Here is a 19,426-nt window from a genome sequence, read left to right on the forward strand (position 1 = left end):
GGAATGGAAGAGAAAGTATTCTTGGATAAACTATTTTTATTTTTCTGCTAGGAATGATCAGAAAAAATGGTTACACACACACACACACACTGATGTATGTAACAGGGATTATTATCTGTGTTTAGCATAATTGACAGTGCTTTGAATTTAGAGTTCCAGGGCTTTGGGAAGATTTTATAAATTCGTACCATGAGGTTCATCTGTTTCAGGATATAGAATGTAGGTATTTTTTGAAGAAACTTGTCCTAGTGAATTTTATATTCTTTCCTCTGTCCATATTTGAAACTCTGGGAAGATGAAAGGCTGCTCTTAAGGAATTCACAATTTATTGGGGAAATATAGATTAATCCTATAAAAACTTATGACAATGTATCAGTATAAATGCTGAAACATATATGTAAGATAATTGGCTGAGGATCACTTTGGTTCTGAGGGGAAAAAAAAGGTTAAAAGGGGTAGAAGAAAACAGACACTTCAATTCAAAGGGACAACATTGATCAAGGCTTAAAGTTACGCTTATTTACCAAGAGGAAGTAGGTAGGCTTCTTGAGTGGCATGTTGGATGTACATCAAGGCTGCCAACTATTTGGAAGTTACTCCTGGATTTATAATCAAGGACTAAGGATAAATTCTTCCTTTCAAGATTAATTTAAGATTTATTTATAAGGAAACATTATTTGGTGTGTGCATTTGGGCTGAGCCCTGTTTATTATGATTGTATTGTTTTTAAATAGATTACCACCAAAGGCCAAAGGTTTTGTACACAGCAGGAAAAACAATTAGTAAATGCAATAATAGTGCCTTGTTGTGCACTTCTATTTTCAAGGTTAATTATTTGTTTAATTAAAGCCTTCAGAATCAACCAGAGATGCTATTGCCTAAAAATATCAGACAAACATGATTCTCTTTGGCAGTGTAAAAATTGTGTAACAACTTTTTTTTTAACATCTTGATACTTTATGGCCTTTTATGACTTTGAAGACTATATCACATTGTGCTTTTTAATGTCTTTCTCTTATTGACTATTTTTATACATATGTCTTCATTTTATAAATGTAGGAATGGAGGCTTAGAGAACTAAGTAAATAAGAAAGTACAAGAGCTGGGATTTGTACTTAAGATTCTTAAGATAATTCCTGAGATGTTGATGAGGTATTAGATTAGAAAGGTTAGGAATTGGAGACAGGTGGGATGTTGTAGAGGCTACGGAAATTGTCAGGAAAAAAAAATGGCAGAAGAAAATAGACACGGGAAGCCTTGTAAAATGGAATCTACTTTATATGATTATAATTCATTGTGGAGAAAGAATGAAATATTAGAGGCAGTTTCTGAAATGTAGCTATTTTAAAAAACTAATTTCCCCACAACAGGGAACAAAAAAGAAAACCACAGTTAGGTGAAATTAATGATCTGTGTTTGGGTTGAGTTTGGCAAACCAGGATATTGTTGGCACTTCCACTCTGGAGCTCAAATACAAGATCAGAATAAAGATGTGAATCTAGTGATGACTTGGACTGATTCTTTGGGTTTCCCCTCAAGTCCCTGATTTTTGCTTTGCCTCTCATATCAGCTGCCATATAATGGATTTTCCTTTCCTTTTGGGTACCTTGTCAGAGAAGTAAAAGAATACTCATAATCTGTGTAAAATGCCATCATCGTTAAGTACATAATCCTTTAATGTAGTCTTGGTCAAATAGCCAACAGGTAAAAATCAGAATGAAGCTTTCCTGTTCCCAAGTTTTATCAATATTGTTGTACTGAACTGTTCAGTGCTGCTGATATTTGACAGTTGAATCTAAACCTATGGTCTAATCTAAACCCTGGTCTCAATTTTTCAACTACCGCTCACTATGATGTGTGCTAGCAACTCATCTGAACTTTACCTGGTAACTTACCACTTCTGCGAGCCAAAAGTGGGTTTCTAGTGATACTGGCTATGATACAAGAGCTGGGTATGGCATGCTGATTACCTTCCACTCTAATATCCTCTGCAGAAACTGCCTCTTTGGGAGCCAGGACCTGTGAGGATGATCTTACAGAGCAGCAATTGAGAGCAACCTCAGGTAATTATTTTCTTTTCTCTCAAAACCTTGCCCTGTTCTAAATGAGTTAGTTACATTTGTTACTCTTATAATTTTTTAATTAATGTTCCCAAGAATTGCTATAATTATATATGATCAAATTCCTTACACAAATAAGTAAAAAGCAAAATCAAATGTATCTATATTTGGAAGCATATGCAAAATGACTTCAATTTTTAGAGTTTTAGGTTCACAGTGAAATTAAGAGAAAGGTACAAATTTTATATATCTCCTCTGCCCTACCATGCGTAGCCTCCCTCATTATCACGATCCCATACCTGAGTGGTACATTTCTTATAATTGATGAACCTGTATTGACATAATTAACATCCAAAGACCATAGTTTACATTAGGGTTCATTCTTGGTGTTGTACATTTTATGAGTTTGGACAATGTTCAAATGGTATGTATCCATCATTAATTGTATAAATTAAGATTTATACAATTGAAATAATAATGGTATGTATCCATCATTAAGATAGCATGTAGAATGGTTTCACTGCCCTAAAAATCCTGTATGCAAATTATTCATTATTTCCTTCTTGCCTATCCCCCTACTTCACCCTGTGGTTACCCTTGATCCTCAACTGTGTCCATCATATTTCCAGAATGTAATATATATGAAATCATATTGTATGTATCCTTTCCGGATTGGCTTTTTTCACTTAGTAACGTGCATTTAAGTTTATTCCATGTCTTTTCATAGCTTAATAGCTGATTTTTTTTATCACTGAATAATACTTCATTGTATGGATATTTGAGTTAATTTGTCCACTCATTTAAGGGCATCTTGATTGCTTCTGAGTTTTGGCAATTGTAAATAAAGTTATTATAAATATATGAATGCAGGTTTTTGGGGAGGCATAAATTTTCAGTTCCTTTGGGCAAATTTCAGGGAGCACAATTTCTGGATCACATGCTAAGAGTAGGTTCAGTATTATAAGAAACTATCAAACTATTCCAAAGTGGTTTTAGCATTTTGCATTTCCACCCGCAGTGAATGAGATTCCTGTCACCAGTATTTGATATGAGTGTTCAGGATTCTGACCTTTCTAATAGGTGTATAGTGGTATGTTATTGTTTTTACTTGCCTTTCCTTGATAGCGTCTTTTCATATATTCATTCATCATCTGCATATCTTTTTTGGTGAGATTTATCTTAAGGATTTTACCCACTTTTAATTGAGTTGTTTGTTTTCTTACTATTGATGTCAAATATTTTATATCGTGATAAAAGTCTGAGTTTAATATTTTACATTTTGATATTTTTTTTTCTTGGATATGTATTTTGCAAATATATTTTTCCAAGCTGTGGCTTGTATTATAGTTACCTAGGCAGTGTCTTTCATAAAGTAAAAAAATTTAATTAAGTCAAGTTTACCAGTTCCTTCTTTCATGGGTCATGTGTTTGGTATGTTATCCAAAAAGTTATCATCAAACAAAAAGTCATTTAGATTTAATTTTTTATCTTTCAGGAATTTTAAAGTTTTGTGTTTTGCATTTAAGTCTACTATTCATATTGAATTAATTCCATTGAAGGATGTAATATCTATGTCTAGATTCATTTTTTTGCATGTGTCTCTAGCTACTTAAAGATTAACTCCTGTTTTGTAATTTCTCTCGTCTACATTTTTTAAGCTGTGAAATTTCACCTAAATGATCTGTTTTATATAAAATATCTTTCAATAATCCAGAGATTATTTTCAATAATTAATGGAGTCATTGGAATTTTGTAGCCATGTCAACACATTCATGAGTCTCTGTGCTTTGCATGTGTACATGTGTATGTTAAAAATGGCAGTTGCACTTCCTTAGCTGCATTACATTCAGGTAATTTAAGAGGAAATTCACCCATGTTGATATAACACACCTCATTTATTTCTGCTATATAAATATGACCTCGGTTGCCAGATTTATACAATTGAAATAATAATGTGCTATGTTATTACAAAAAGTCCTTTGCATCCATGATGGTATATTGAAATACTTTTTTAAAAAAGGCTTTGCACGTGAAAACATCCCTTTACTATGTAGTTAGGAATCCCTCTTTAAAAATTTCAGCTTCCAGGTGAAGCTTACATGTCTCATGAATATTTTTTAAAATGCTGTATGTTATTTCCCCCTACAAAACTAGATAGCACATTTAAGATACAACAATATAAACTCAATCTCTCTCCCCCCACCTCAAATTCATAAAGGTTATATCAATGACTTTTTGCACAATATGGCAAAAAGCAAGACTTACAACAAAAATATTAAGTTAAAAAGAGACAAGTCCCCATCAATACATTTCTTTAATGTTTTCTAAACAAAGACACTAAAATTGTCATCCTCACCTCAGTCTCTGAGAAGTTTTAGATTTAGATCTGTCTATGACTTCTGATTGTTTTCATCTATATGTTCTACAGAGAAGTCAAATACAAATTCCAAACTGAATTTCTTTCTGCAAAATCATTTCTACTTTTCTGCATCTCAATTTATGACATCAGGCCATTGATAATAATTAATTAAACTAGCAGTTGTCAGTTTTACTTAAAATGTTGATGAGTCCCTTCTTTGTGCCTGGGACTTCTGGGCACACATTATGAATAAGGTATATCAGTGACCCTTATATTAAGTGACATTTCTAGAAAAATAAACAACAAGGAATTTTTAGACTGCAATAATTATGGTAAAGGATGTAAAAGAGGTGATATACTAAATATACTAGAGCAGGTGTGCTCCTTTCATAGACAGCATCAGCACAACTTGGGAACTTTTCACAGAACATATTCTTGGGCCCATCCATGCCCTAAATCAGAAACACTGGGAGTGAGATCTAGCAATCTGGTTTTACAAAGCCCTGCAGGTGATAGTGAATCCTGCCCAACTCTGAGGACTCTTATCCTGAGTGACAGGTGGTGCTCTACTTTAGTAGCAATGGTCAGACAGGTTCTTTTAGGAAGTGACAGGTGACCTGAATCCTGAATAAGGAGCACGGGCCAATTATGCAAGGAGTCTGGGAAAACATATTCCTACAAAGGTAGGAAGAAGTTGGTTATATTCCAGGAAGAGAAGGAAGGCCAGGAGGAAGGAATATTAGAGAGTGGAGGACCAGCAACATCCAATGTGGTACGAAAAGTAGGCAAGGGCCTAATCATTCCATCCATAGTGAGGAGTTGATGTATTATACTAAGTAAGTGTAATAATAAAGGGTGCCAGAAGAGCAGGTTGATTTTCCTGAGCTTTACGGAATAAGTTATGGGAAAGCAAGAGTCAGTCTTACTTATTTGTGATAAGTAATACAGATAAGTTGCTAACGATACTGGCAAGGGAAATGTAAAGTAGATGAATGCATTATGAACTAAATATTTTGGAAGTAGAAGTCCTTCCAAGGACTTGTTGATGGATATGATGCATGTGATTGGGAAAGAGAAGTGTCCAGAATGGCTTGTGGTGGATGGTGGCACCATTAACTGAAAAGATGAAGTTGGGAGAAAAATGGAGTGAGGTAGGTTAAGTTGAAGAACTCTGATTTGAGCATATTGAGTTTTCTGTACCTGTAGACGTCAATCTGTATGTAGATAATGTAATTTAAATGTATAGGACTAGATGAAATCAGATAAAGAGATAATATACATAAGGAAGAGGGCTTGGTACCAATGGGGGAGGTGCTTGACATTTGGTATTTAATGAAATAGTGAGTCCCTACCAAAAGTGAACTTTTAGAGTGAACTTCTAGAGACGTAGGATGAAACCATAGTAGTATAATACAAGAAAATCCAAGAGAGGTGCTTTTTTCCAGAGATAAAGGGTAGCAACATCGGTTGATGAAAGTAAGTTAAGTAAGATGCAGAGAAGTGACCTTAAGATTTTATAGCATGGAGGTCATTGGTGACTTTGAGAAAAGCACTTAGAAAACAGAAGCTACACACATACATTTAGAGAGGGCTGAGTGATGAGTGTGATTTTTCAGAGAGAAAATAAACACCCTTTTAAGTTTTATTGAAGGGGAATAGAGGAATAGGGTAGAGTTAGGACTATTCCCTTTCTTCCCCTAATTTTGCTTCCTAAATTTAATTTAGCATTCTAACTAAAATATATCAAAGGCCTACTATTTTCCAAGCACTGTTCAAGGTGCTTCTTGCACAAAGAAGAATACATCACTATTTTCAGAAAATGTTTACCTATTAAGGCAAAGCAGAAATATTAAGATAATTTCTATATACTATTGTATAGGTACATTGTTTGATTGTTTGACATCAATGTATAGGAAAGAAAAAAAAACTTATCCAAAAACAATAATCTTAGTTTGAAGTTCAGAAAAGACTTTTTGTTGAAGAAAACAATGAACAGTACTAGTATCAATACAATGATCATTTTTAGTATTTATTTTATGCTAGGCTCTGTGCTGACTGATTTTTATACCTTATCTCATACTAAGCATATGGAGTAGGTATTATTAACTCTATTTTTCCAGATCTTGAAACTGATATTTCCCAAGGTGGTCATGAAGGGAAAAAAGTGGGAGTTATACTATCAAGAAAAGTTGTTCTAGATAAGATAGGAAATATAATGATAAGTATAGGGAGAGAGAGGACATTACGAACAGATGGATGTTGGTTCCACAGTGCTTACAAAACATGAGCTGTACAAGAAGCATCAGCATGACCTGGTGTCTTGTTAGAGTTGCAAGTTCACAAGTCTTACTCTCAACTTACTGAATTAGAAACTTTAAAGGGGGGCCCAGCAATTGGTTTTAACATGTCCTCCAGGTGATTCTGATGTTCTAAAGTTTGCATATTATTTGCTTGGTATGAAATGAAGAGAGATGGGTGTACACCAGGGCAGAGGTATTCTTGCTTTGCACAGAAGGAGCATTTTCTTTTTATGTGATAGGGGTCACTGAATACTTTAAGTAGAGGAGTCAGATTTAAGTAGAAAATATAGAGGGTAGATTTGAATGGAGAAGAACTGAACAAAGGGACCTTGGAAAAGTCCAGGAAAAAAATTCTCACAAGCCAGTTATCTTGAATAGAGATGCTCTCTATATAAAACTGAAGACATTTAAGTGACCATCCTCTATTTCTCTTTTACATGATCACTCCATGGGCTTTGAAAGTATGCAGTGTGTTTTCATTCATATGAAAGCTCAAAAAGTTCATCTTAGAGAATGGAATAGGGTTTGCTAGAGACTCAGAATTGTAGGAGAGAAGGGTTGGGGGGAAGTTGGACAATGAGAACCAAAATGCAGTTAGACAAATATAAGTTTTCATATTCTGTAGCACAGTTGGGTAATTATCATTTACAACAATTTAGAATACATTTTGCAAACACTAGAAGAGTTTGAAGTTTCCCAACTCAAAGAAATTATAAATGTTTATGGAGACAGAAATGCTAATTACCCTGATTTGATCATTACATGTTATACATGAATAAAGTATATCACTACACATATATCAAATTATCACATCTTATCCTATAAATATGTACAATTATTATGTGTGAATTGAAAAATTTTTAAAATTGCACAATATTTCTTAGAAAACTTGGAATGAGGGTTCCCAAACCCAAGTGAATACTGAAACAGGGAAACGAGCACAATTGGCTGGCCTTAGATGAGAGGAATCTCATTGAAGTAGATTTGCTTAGAAATTGTATATTATGATTTTGTAGGATGAATTGAAAGTGGTTTTCCAATCATTTTTTTTGTTGTTGTTCAAATGAAATATTCTAAGCTAGTCATTCAAAAACTTCTCTTTTAAATATAGTTGGTGTGTGGGTGTAGAGTAACATAAGATGATCATTTCAGGCATGTTAAAAATGCCGGGGGAAGGTAATTGTACCATACTTCTGTAATATAAGACTACAGTATTTTGTCTTCTTTCTATTATTCTGTAACATTTAAAAATGAAAATATCATTTGTCTGAAAATTGTGAAATTCTATTGGAACCTAATGCACATTTGTGCTTAAGTAAGATACAAACATAGATTTTATTTTTTATATTCCGTGAAGCAAAGGATAATTAATAATACACATTCCGTGAATGCATCAGTACTACGAAATGCTATAATACTTTCATTTATTATTGTATGTAACAGTTTAGAGACAGTGATGAAAATGAAGACTGCTTTCGTATCTTTATTTTGGAATCTTATGTAATGTTTTTATACCTTCAGTTCTAAGGAGTTTAAGACATTTAATATCATGTATTTTTCCCCTGTAAAACATCTAACATTTTATGGTATTTTACAATGGAGGAAATGTGGTACTTGGAAATTAGAATGTAGCTGCTCCCTCCCCTGACCCCAAATCTAAACCTATAGGTTTTGCCAGAGAAAGTGGTTTCTTCACATTAATTCTCATGACTCTAAAGTCTGTTTATATAATGAATGTCAAATTTATTTCTAAAACTCTCTTTGAGAATGAAAGTGACCTTTTATTCTGACTTATATGAAACTTTATGGTGTGTATAAGTTACTTTGTGATTATTTTTTGCATGATTAAAAATTTGCAAAGTTCTTATGGCTCCAAAGAGCCTACCTGTAATAAACAGCTTTCGCCTTCTAAACCACAAAACAGGTCTGAATTGCTTGAGCATTACAGCTAATTGCCTGCCTACTTCAAAGGAAGAACCAAAGAGAGAGAGAGAGAGAGGGAAAAAAAAAGTCACAGAAGCAGAGGCATTGCAGGCAAATCCACCTCTGAGGGTTATGAGTTGTGGCTTGGAGGAGCCGGGCAAAGTTATGGCCTCAGAACTGCTGTTTGCGATTAAGTTGATGGGGAGAGTCTATCCCACAATCTTTCCCTGCTGCGGACACAGAGTCTTTGTTCACATTCAGATTTCTCAAACTGTTGCCAGGGTCAGGCGGAGGTCAGACACCACAGTGATGTATAGAAGAACATGTCTGGGAATTTCTCTCACACTTAAAACACATACCAGAAAATGAAGAAGAGGACCTTGCAAAATCTGTCTGATGAGACCCAGATTATACTGTAGCTTTTCTTTTAGTGCCTTCATAATTTTCTTTTTCTTCTCCTGACACACAATGTTTTATTAATGTGAGTTGCGATAGCCCTTACAATTTTATGTCCCCTCAAGATAAGGACACTCAGTAGCACTCTTGACACTTCATTTTCCAGCCCTGGGGGAAAAGTCCAGTAAATCTTCTCAAATAAGTCTTGCATCCCTTCACCACAATAGTTGAAAAGAAATTGTCACGGGCCTGACTCTGGATATCATACCACATTTGTGGGCCTGACAGAACCACAGCCTTCCAGCTTTGTCTGAACCACCATACCCACCAGTCCAGCCAGTGCTGGAAGGAGGGAGCCTGTGTTGGATCAGTAACTGATGGTCACTGATGGGTGAAAGCAGGAGAGAACCAGAAAAGATTCTTTATCTTCTTATAGTAAAATCTCCATGTGTTTTTGCCTGAAAGGGAAGCTTCCCCCAAGCCCTCTGATGACTGATGACCTTCATCGGGGTCTCCCCTCTGCTTTTGTGCAAAGTGCAAAAATAGAATAAATGGATTCCTATGGTGCCTTGGAGGACTCACAGTTGAACCAAACTCTTATTTGAATGTATTAAATGTCCTTGTTTTCCCTTTAGCTTTTTGGAGTTTCCTATGGAGCCCAGAACGGTTTCCCCTCTGTTGTTTTCCTACTCACACAGTTGCAGAGCATGGCTGGCAAGTGAGGCACTAAATATAATTTTTTTTTTTGTGCTCAGCTGCTACATATGACAGTGGATATTTCATTCTGCTGTCAGAATGTTATTAATAAAACATGGGGTGTGGAGAGGGCCACAATTTCCCCTTTCAATCACTATAGCATTTGCAATGAAAATTGTATTCAGTGTGTAATTTTCAGTTAATGCTTGACACTTAAAATGTCCGTAGCAGCGTTTTGTATGGTTATTGAAGGGTTAATTGTATCATGTTCTCTGCATAAAAGCTGTGCTTATCAAAAGCAAATAGAAGAGTGTATGCAAATGTGTGTCGATGACCTTTTGCCTTTCCAGGGTTAATTTATATGGTCATTAAAGATTTTATGAAATTGAGCAGCCTAGTGCTTCAAATCCCATTTTACCTTCTTCTCCTAATTTATGTAATTCGTACCTGAACCGGGGAATATGATTTTTATTTTTTGTGCTGCAATGAAAACAGCATGCCATGCTGTGGGGAGTTGAGAGCCTGGTTATCTGGCATTACTCAGATTGCTAAAAATTCATTAAAATGTGACATCAGCACACTGAGAGACAAATGATCGCAGGATGAAAGAGAACAGTGGGCCTTTCACGGATTAGTGCTACACAGCCCCAGCATAGAGGCTAACTGCATAAACAGATTAATCCACCAGCAGTGGCATAGCTAAGATTTACAGAATAATTAAATAGGTTTGAGTTACTATGAGGATTTCCATGTAATCTAGCTGGTGTGAACCCGTGAATGAGGTGTGGGGTGATGTGGTTGTCATAGAAGTATACCTTGTTATATCCTAGGCCCTATATAGTTTCCCCTATTTTTAAAAAAATACAAACCCCCCACTATAACTGAAGCTTCAAACTCTTCCTCTACCAAAATTTCACAGAATTCCTCTGAGGTCTCGTATCTGAAGGAAGGAATAACACCTGTCTTTTTATTTAACCCATTGTTACCACATTATTTCACTAAGAATTTTTGCTAAGAATCTGATTTGTTCTGACACCTATTCAAGTTCATGGAACAAGGTCCATGTTGTTAGAAAGTTCTACTGTTAAAAGTACAGAAATGCCTTCCACCATTTTTTTTCATCTTTTCAGCTTAAACTATATCAAATTATACTAAAAATTATTTCTTTCTTTCTTCTTTTTTTTCAGTATAGATGCAGGCTCTCAATGGATTAAAAATGTAGTTTCTTTAGATAAAAATTTGCATGGGTACAGTCAACATGTTCTAATATGGACTTTTTGCATAAATGTATGTTCTCTCTTTTGAGTAGGAATATCTACAGAAAATTCATGAATAAAGTTCTAAAGTGGCCACCAAGTTTATTTTAGTGTGTGTTTTAGGTTTTTTTCTTCTTCAATTGTATTCACTGGTCTCATTTCTTAACAGAAGAACAAAGTGAGGAGATAGAAGGAGCTATTAAACCCCCAGCAGTGGCTGAGGATGATGAGAAAGACACAAGTGAGAGAGACAATGGCGAAGGCAAGAGCTCTCATAAAGATTCTGGTAAGATACTCCACTCTTTCACCTTTCATTTTCCTCCACCCCTCCATTCCCTGCAATCAGCCCTTCCTTCACTTCCCCCCACCACCAAGCTTATTAAAAGCTTTTATTCATTTTAAACTGTCTGAACATTCCTACTACTATTCATTGCATGTGCATTTTGCATGTGATTTCTATCAGTAGCCTCCCATTGACCTATTTTTAATCATAACCATCTGACAGAATAGATGTGGATAAGTTGAAGAATATTACAGGACAACCAGCGAGATTATTTTTTAATCAAATCAGTTTGTGTGCTTGTAATTTTTTAAGCGCCTTTCATTAATCTTAGCTATACTTGTGATTCCTCTGATGGCATATTAATTTTTCATAAGCATAGGATTAGATATCACTTGAATTTTGTCATTCAGTCATATGTACCCCTGCCCAAACCATGTAACCCTAAAAATAAGTGCTATTTTTCCTCTTTTTTTCCAACCTACACTCAGGAATTTGCCCTTTTTAAGGGCATCTATTTGAAGCATTTCAAACAAAATCCAGTGAAAAAGTTTACAGATGATTCAGCCTAAGAAAGAGGAAATATCATTGAAAAGGGATTAGGTGCTGGGTAATTTTGATCTTCCAGAATAGACAAATCCCGGTAATGAAAGCTACTGTCTTTGAAAACAAACCTTCGTGTCATGACATTTACTTGTGCACAAACAAACCCTAGGCCAGCATCTGGTGTAGATACCTAAGGCTTTTTCTGTGTTTGATTTGGCAAATATATGGCTTCATCCATGCTTTGTATGTATGAGATGGAAATCTATGGTCGCAATGAATATTACATTGGCTACTTTTGCTGCACGCTATACCTAGTTTTATTATGTTGGACTCATTGAAGCAGAAGAAGTGCTGAAACGGGTTCAAGCCTATTAGTTTCAGGTAGTCATCTATCTTTTCCTCGAATTCTAGTGACAGCTGCATATAAAGGAGCTTGTATTCACTATGAAGATATTGGGTTGAGCCAAATGTATCATTTTTTACATACAAGTTTATTTAAACCTGAATTATCCTATATTTGTAATTCTGTCTCTTCATGTCTAAGTTTTACATGCCATTCAAAAATGATCTAAAGTGGCTCCCTGCTCCCCCACCCTCACCTTTTAATACTAAATTTCTCAGAGGAGTACAGGGAGAAAAGTGCCTTTGTTATTTGCTTCTAGGATGTGGGGTCTAACATATGATTCTAATTTGATTTAAACAAAGAGGATCTAAGGTTGGTATTGAGCCTAAAGCGAAATCTCTGAAAAGATGCCATAGCAGTATAGTAGCAGGCTGCCTCCTGAGGCTATTGACAAGGAATTTGAAGAACCTAGTGATCAGTTAATGTCAAGGGTAGTACTATCTAAACTTTATTTGAAAAGGATTGGAAATAGTAAGGTGGTCGGTTTACTCTCTTTAGGATGGACGTCATCAAGACTAGTTGCTTGATTTGTTCAGGGACAGCAGGATCTATCTGTATTTAGTGATGACTTTCTCAGAGTAGTACAAAAACAGATTGCAAAGTATATCCTTCTTATTCTTCAGAAGCCTGTGTAAAACACCCAGATATCACATTAACTTTTGCTGAGCGCCTGTGTAATACTTTGATATAGGACATTATGTGCAGTATTAAATATCTAATGTCTAGTACCTTGTGAAGGATGGATTCTGGGAATCCCTTGAAAATGGATCTAATATTACCATTGAGGAAAGAGTCTTGCTTCGAACATACCACAGATGCAGGGCTCTACCTCCACTGGTGCTGCTGTTCACTGCTCTGCATAAATAATGGACCCAATGACTCCCTAACGGCCTGATGAGTTATGGTCCTTCCTTGGGTGCCTAATTGTACCATACAGACAGGACTCGGGTGTCTGAGAGGACACAGAATATTGCATAATGGTAGTTATTTAAAACAAATTTTATTCCCATAAAAAAGCTTCCCCAGGTGTATCTACAGGGATAAAAATTAGCTCTAAGCAAGGACCAACTAAAAGCAAATGCTGAGATGCAAATCTTTAGCTTTGAAATCTCCTAGCCTTCAAGACAGTTCTTGTTATTGGAAATTAACATGACCTTTTTAACAAGGTTTCATGCTTTTTAAATTGACAATTATTAGGTTAAAGAATTATTACATGGATTTTTTTCTTTGAAATATTTCTAATGATTAAATAGCAATCCACATAACATATTCCATAGGTATATATATTATATCAGTTAAAATTGTCAAAAGAATATTAGCAAAATTATAAAGTAATTACTATCTTAATACGTTAGATGGGAAAACAGTTTGACCCCACTTTAACATAGAACTTTTTAAACACAAAGGAATTAACACACGTTAGGAAGGCTATGTTTGTGTAAGCTGTTGTGCTGTGTTGCTGACACTAATCTGTAGGACTGGAGCTCTCAAAATGAGACTTGGCAATATGCAAGTTATATTTGTTGAATATTCATCCATAATAGAAAAGCCTCCTAATGCTTCATTTATATTGTCATTTAAATCTAGTGCCACTTTAGATTAATTATAATCCAAATTATAGCTCTGTGCAGTACAAGAATTAATATAGAGTTTATCCAGATTAATACATTTGCATTGAAAATGTAATATGTCTCTGCCGTGGCTAAGGGGACCACTTTTTAATAAGGGAGTAAACATGAGGAAAGATGGAAATTAACCTTCATTATTGCAATTAAAATTATCCTTTCATTCTACTCTCATTAGAAAGAATACTGTACTGGTAATTATAATTTAGAGTTATTTAGAGTTGAATAACATCTGTTATATCCAAGTTTTATAGTATTCAAACTTTATCAAATATATTGACTCATAAATAATAACTCAGTGTTTTGTTTTATTGTTTTTTTCAAGATTTGCTAGGGGTACACATGCATTATTGGATTTTCCTCACTTGTTATGAGTATAAACCATTTTACAACCTTCTGTATTTTAGGGATTGAGAGTTATTAAGTAGGCGGCATCTGAATTGAAATGAATTATGTCATTTTTATATTAGCAATCTCATGCAAGTTAGCTAATCCTATAACTGACAGATAATCATTGGCTCATCTATGTGGTAGTGTTTATTTGTAATTTGACTTTGTTTTTTAGTTAAAATTCATTAAAATGACATTGTTCTTTGAGAATATTGTGGTATCCTTTATGACACAAAATATATTATGATCTATTTCAATTTTTTTTCTGGTCTAGGGTAACAAACTGGGTTTATTTCAAATTTAAGTTTGCAAATACAAACTAACTAATCACAGAACATTATCAGAACCTTCCTAAAATTAATTGGCCTTTATCTAATAAAAGACATGTCTAGGAAATTAGAATTCAGGAAAAACATCCAAGCACATTTCCTGTACTTTGCCAGGAATGGCATAATATTAAACTTGAGATAACACCCCTCTGAGTATAAAAGACAAGTATATGTAAACTGTGTCTTCTACTGTCTTTACAAATAGTCCTCCCAACCTCCTCAAGCTTAAGAGTCATTTTTGTCATATGTTATTATACTTCAGTATTCTCTCCTTCTACTTACTATGAGTTATTTTCATTTCTAGGGCACCTAGCTAAAGTTAGGCAGGCTAGCCTTTATTTATAATTTTATAGCTTCTAAATTTAAAGCAAAAAGGTCTTTGGAAACTTCACAGCTTATGTGAACACTCGTGGTTCAATGAATGCAGTTAATTAGCCAAATAGCCCTATAATAGTTAACTTAAAACTTAAATTTTCCTTTCTTGATGCAACGCAGAACAGTATTTTAAGATATTTTTAGTTGTTGATGGATGTAGTACCTTTATTTTATTTATTTATTTTTATATGGTGATGAGGATAGAACTTATTGCCTCAACACGTGCTAGGAAAGTACTCTACCACTGAGCTACAAACCTAGCCCCCAAAGCAATTATATTTTTGATGAATATTAATAAGCATAAAATAAAGGCAATATATCCTTAATACACAGGTATAAATTATACTAAAAAAAAAACACACATCACTGTATAGGCTTAGTAAAATGTTTCAAATCTTGAAATTAATACTTTTTTATGGTTTTGTTTGTTTGTTTGGTTTACTGGGGATTGAACTCCTGGGCACTCTACCACTGAGCTAAACCTCCAGCCCTTTTCACTTGTTATTTTGAGATGGTATCTTGCTGCACTGCCCAGGCTGGCCCCAAACTTGCAATCCTTCTTCCTCAGCCCCCTGAGCTGCTGAGATTACAAGCAGGTACCCTAATGCGTGGTCATTTATTCTCTTTTATGATATCAATGTCAGGATAAGATACACATTTTGTGTGTGTGTGTGTGTGTGTGTTTTAAATTAAGCCCATGACTATACATTTAATAGAAGTTTCTGGAAAGTTTATTCTATTTCTGATGCTCAAAATGGCCTACAAGCAACAAAAGTCATGGACATTTTTTTTTTCAACTTTTTTTTGTGATAGTCTCAAATGGACTTATAATTTTGTCTTGTCCAATTCTACCAGGAACAAAATATAATGAAAAGGGGTATATCATGGTGTATTCATCTTCTAAGGAAGCATATTCTTACTCATTAATAGAAACTTTTAAAGAAAAATTTCACAGGCGAAGGCAACTGATAGGCACTTGCTGATTTAAATGACAGTCAATTTTGCACAACTTGATCTGACACGTAAACAGTGAATTTGCAAATATTAAATATCATATTGTTTTTATAAATTTTTTAACATTTACTAAGCATAAATTATATTCTGCCTTTCCTCTGAGAAATAAAAATGAATTTTTATTAATTGTGAGATGAACGTCCCCAGTTTTGGAACATCTTAAGGTATCAGATAATCAGATACTTTTTAATCAATATAATGAGACTTTAAATTTATTTCAAATTTAAGTTTATTCAAATACAAATATGACAGGTTATTTTTTAAACATCTAAAAAGAATTTGAATTTCTCTACAGCATATGTAAATAGAGAACAAAAGTATTAATTAAAATAAAATCCAATGTTTATAAATTCAGATATCAATATCAATGTAATCTGTAGAAAACTCAGCACTAATTCTGTATGTCAGGAACTAATTCAAACCTAAAGGAATAAAATTATTGTCATTATATCATTTAGATTCTATTTTAATTTAGTCTCCTCAGTATAACCCTTGAATTTGTTATGAATTTGAGATTTCTGAATTTATTTATATGGTATGTATTATGCATCTGTACCCAGAGTAGAAATATTGTTCATTTTTTTTTTGTTTCCAAAACACCCTTGACCTTATTTTTAAATTAAAAGTGGGTTATTTTGAAAAAAAAAGAAAAAAAAATCACTTCAATTTATTCATTTATATGAACTGCATGTGGATTGAAGAAAAATCAAGATAAATCTTCATGCACAGCATACAATCAGATTATGCTTGGACTATATATTTACGCGGGGTCTGATAGCAATCAATGGTTTAGCTTCATTGCATTTCAAGATGTATTTGCACCCAGTTGTCCAGTGATAGTGTCCTCACCCTGGAAATAATTTAGTTGCAAATTGACTGGAAGATGGTGAAAATTGAAAGTTAAAATTAGAAATACTCATAATAAACAGCAGAAAAAAGGTCAGATGATGCCGTGCTATGATGAGATTGGAATGGCTGGTAAATGAGGTTTTGTGTTTGTCGTGAGATGTATGTGACATGCCTACCCAATGTCGCTGTAATATCCAGCCTCACAGAGGAGATTATCGGGCAAATTGATGCTGGAAAGAATTTTCTGTTAAGATTGGGAAATTAGAATTGTGCTCTTTTCTTTGATGTGTGTGAGACTCCACCACATTACATTGCTCATCTGGGCAAAATTTTAAGTCGTCTTTAACACCAAATATTTGGATTAACCTCATAAAGCAATTGTCTTCTTAAGATTTGTCCTATAATGCTGTGTGTACAGCCAAGTGCTAAAACATCTCCAGCAAAGACAATATCCCTAATAGCAATAGGAATGTAATGTATGGTTTGCTTTAACAACCTTTTGATTTTTAAATCCATTAATGATGTCAAAATATTTTAGTTCCTGAGTTATATCAAGCCAGCTCTTCTCAGAATTTTGAAATATTTTCTTCATTCAGGGATTTTGAAAAGAAATAGCTGATTAGATATTAGTAAAAATAATGAATTTCTGAGTTAGTATTTGTGAATGGGAATAGATTGGCTTTAATGTGATGAAGGCATTCTGGGACACCAGAGAGCACACGTTATTGATAAACCTCTCAAGGCCACCTAGGGTTATCTAAACATGAGACAGGAGTACATTTGAAAATATATTTATAAAGTCTACTTAGTCAGTGGACAAAAATGATATGTGTTTCTTGTCTTTTGATCTGAGCATCATTTAAAAGTGTGTGCCTAATTCTTTTTGTGACTCAGTCAATTGAGAGTCAGTTATTTGAAAAACATAATTTTCTACTTATGATATCATGTTTATAATTTGAGTTGCTCTATTCTTTTTGCAACCAGGAATAATCACACCAGAGAAGGAGCTAAAAGTCAGTGTGGCAGGGGGCACCCAGCCACTCCTGTTGGCGAAAGAAGAGGATGTTGCAACAAAAAGGTCAAAACCTTCAGAGGACAATAAATTCTGTCATGAACAGGTAAATAATGCTGTTTTCCTTTGTTGTGGAAATCTCTCTTTTTGTTTGTCTGTTTGTTTTACCTGTTACTAATAGTTTAAGAGCCCCCCAAATTGCATGTGATTGAAATGCACATAGACATCTCCAAGGGCAATATTATTAACACTTGGTATTACTGCCAAAGTTCTGAAGTCATCAAAATACATTAACTCACAGAGGTCATGTTTATTCAATCTTTTCCAGTTCTATCAGTGTCCTTATTGTAACTACAATAGTAGGGACCAAAGTCGGATCCAGATGCACGTGCTGTCGCAGCACTCAGTGCAACCAGTCATCTGCTGTCCTCTCTGCCAGGACGTCCTCAGCAACAAAATGCATCTCCAGCTGCACCTGACTCATTTGCACAGTGTGTCTCCAGATTGTGTGGAGAAGCTGCTTATGACAGTAAGGATACCAAATGTTGATGCATGTGTGACATGATCTGGGTAAACTATCAATGCAAATATGTAATTATGGGTTGGTAGAAATTTATTTCTTCTGAGCTAGTGAAAGGTCTTTTATTGACTGTGTTATAGAAATCACAGTAGAGGCCCATTTGTGGTCTCTTTTGCTTAGAGAAAAAAAAATATGATACAAAGCATAGCCTAATTAATTACGTATTTTGTGGTCTTTTTATATCTGTAATGTTAATCAAATGACTCATGTGGGCACTTTGCATTTCAAAGTTTCTTGATTATCATTATAAAAAAAATAGACCTACAAAAAGCTTGAAACCATAATTAAGAGAAAGAAAAGAAAAATACAGCATTGTAACAGCATTGGTCTGAAATCTGAAGGGATAGATGTCCCTGCTTTGGTTGGAAAAATGCAAATGGGATATGCTACTGCCAAATGGGAGAAGTGATGGAATTTATGATTTTCTGGAGTACATTTAACCTGGAACCCTTTTGGTTTTTAAAGGTGCCTGTCCCTGACATGATGATGCCAAACAGTATGCTGCTGCCAGCAGCCTCCTCTGAGAAGTCAGAGCGGGACACACCTGCAGCCATGACAGTGGAGGCATCTGGGAAATATACAGGTATTCCAGCTTATGATGAAGATCTGTGGAAAAAGCACTCAGGGACTTGCCCTTGTGGCAGTGTGCCAAGATTCTTACCATTAAAGATTTATTTTTAAAAAGCATGAAGGGAAGAAAATGCACAATGTTTCCGTGAGCCTTATTTTCCAAGACATGTTTGACAACTGGTTATCTCCACCTGTCCTTGAGAAATCTAATTGCTGAACAGCCAAGAATATTCTATGTTGTTTTAATTCTCTAACACCAAGGTTATGGCCCTTGGTATCATGCCGATTGTAGCATATTGTATTTTTTTTTTTTACTTTTGACTTGTTTTCTTCCCTATCCTGAAATTCTCCAAGATTGATGATGAATTCTTACTCATTGTCATATCTTCAATATCCAGTCGAGTGCTGTTAGTATTTACTTAGTAAATATTCAGAGAATCAGTTAAGTCAGAGATCTTTATAT

General features: G+C 34.6%; 1 protein-coding gene across 3 annotated transcripts in view; it reads left to right on the top strand.

Moving 5' to 3' along the window:
• The window catches only part of ZFHX4 (zinc finger homeobox 4), a 185,243-nt gene that overhangs the window by 149,246 nt on the left and 16,571 nt on the right, over positions 1-19,426 (top strand). For all 3 annotated transcript variants that reach the window (XM_081266465.1, XM_081266467.1, XM_081266466.1), the window contains exons 5-9: positions 1,995-2,063; positions 11,160-11,276; positions 17,786-17,919; positions 18,142-18,342; positions 18,859-18,976. In XM_081266465.1, coding sequence (XP_081122591.1) covers positions 1,995-2,063; positions 11,160-11,276; positions 17,786-17,919; positions 18,142-18,342; positions 18,859-18,976 — 639 coding nt within the window. The remainder of the gene's footprint in view (positions 1-1,994; positions 2,064-11,159; positions 11,277-17,785; positions 17,920-18,141; positions 18,343-18,858; positions 18,977-19,426) is intronic.

Source organism: Spermophilus citellus (genome assembly GCF_964194105.1).
Source record: "Spermophilus citellus genome assembly, chromosome: 14".
Classification (NCBI taxonomy): domain Eukaryota; kingdom Metazoa; phylum Chordata; class Mammalia; order Rodentia; family Sciuridae; genus Spermophilus; species Spermophilus citellus.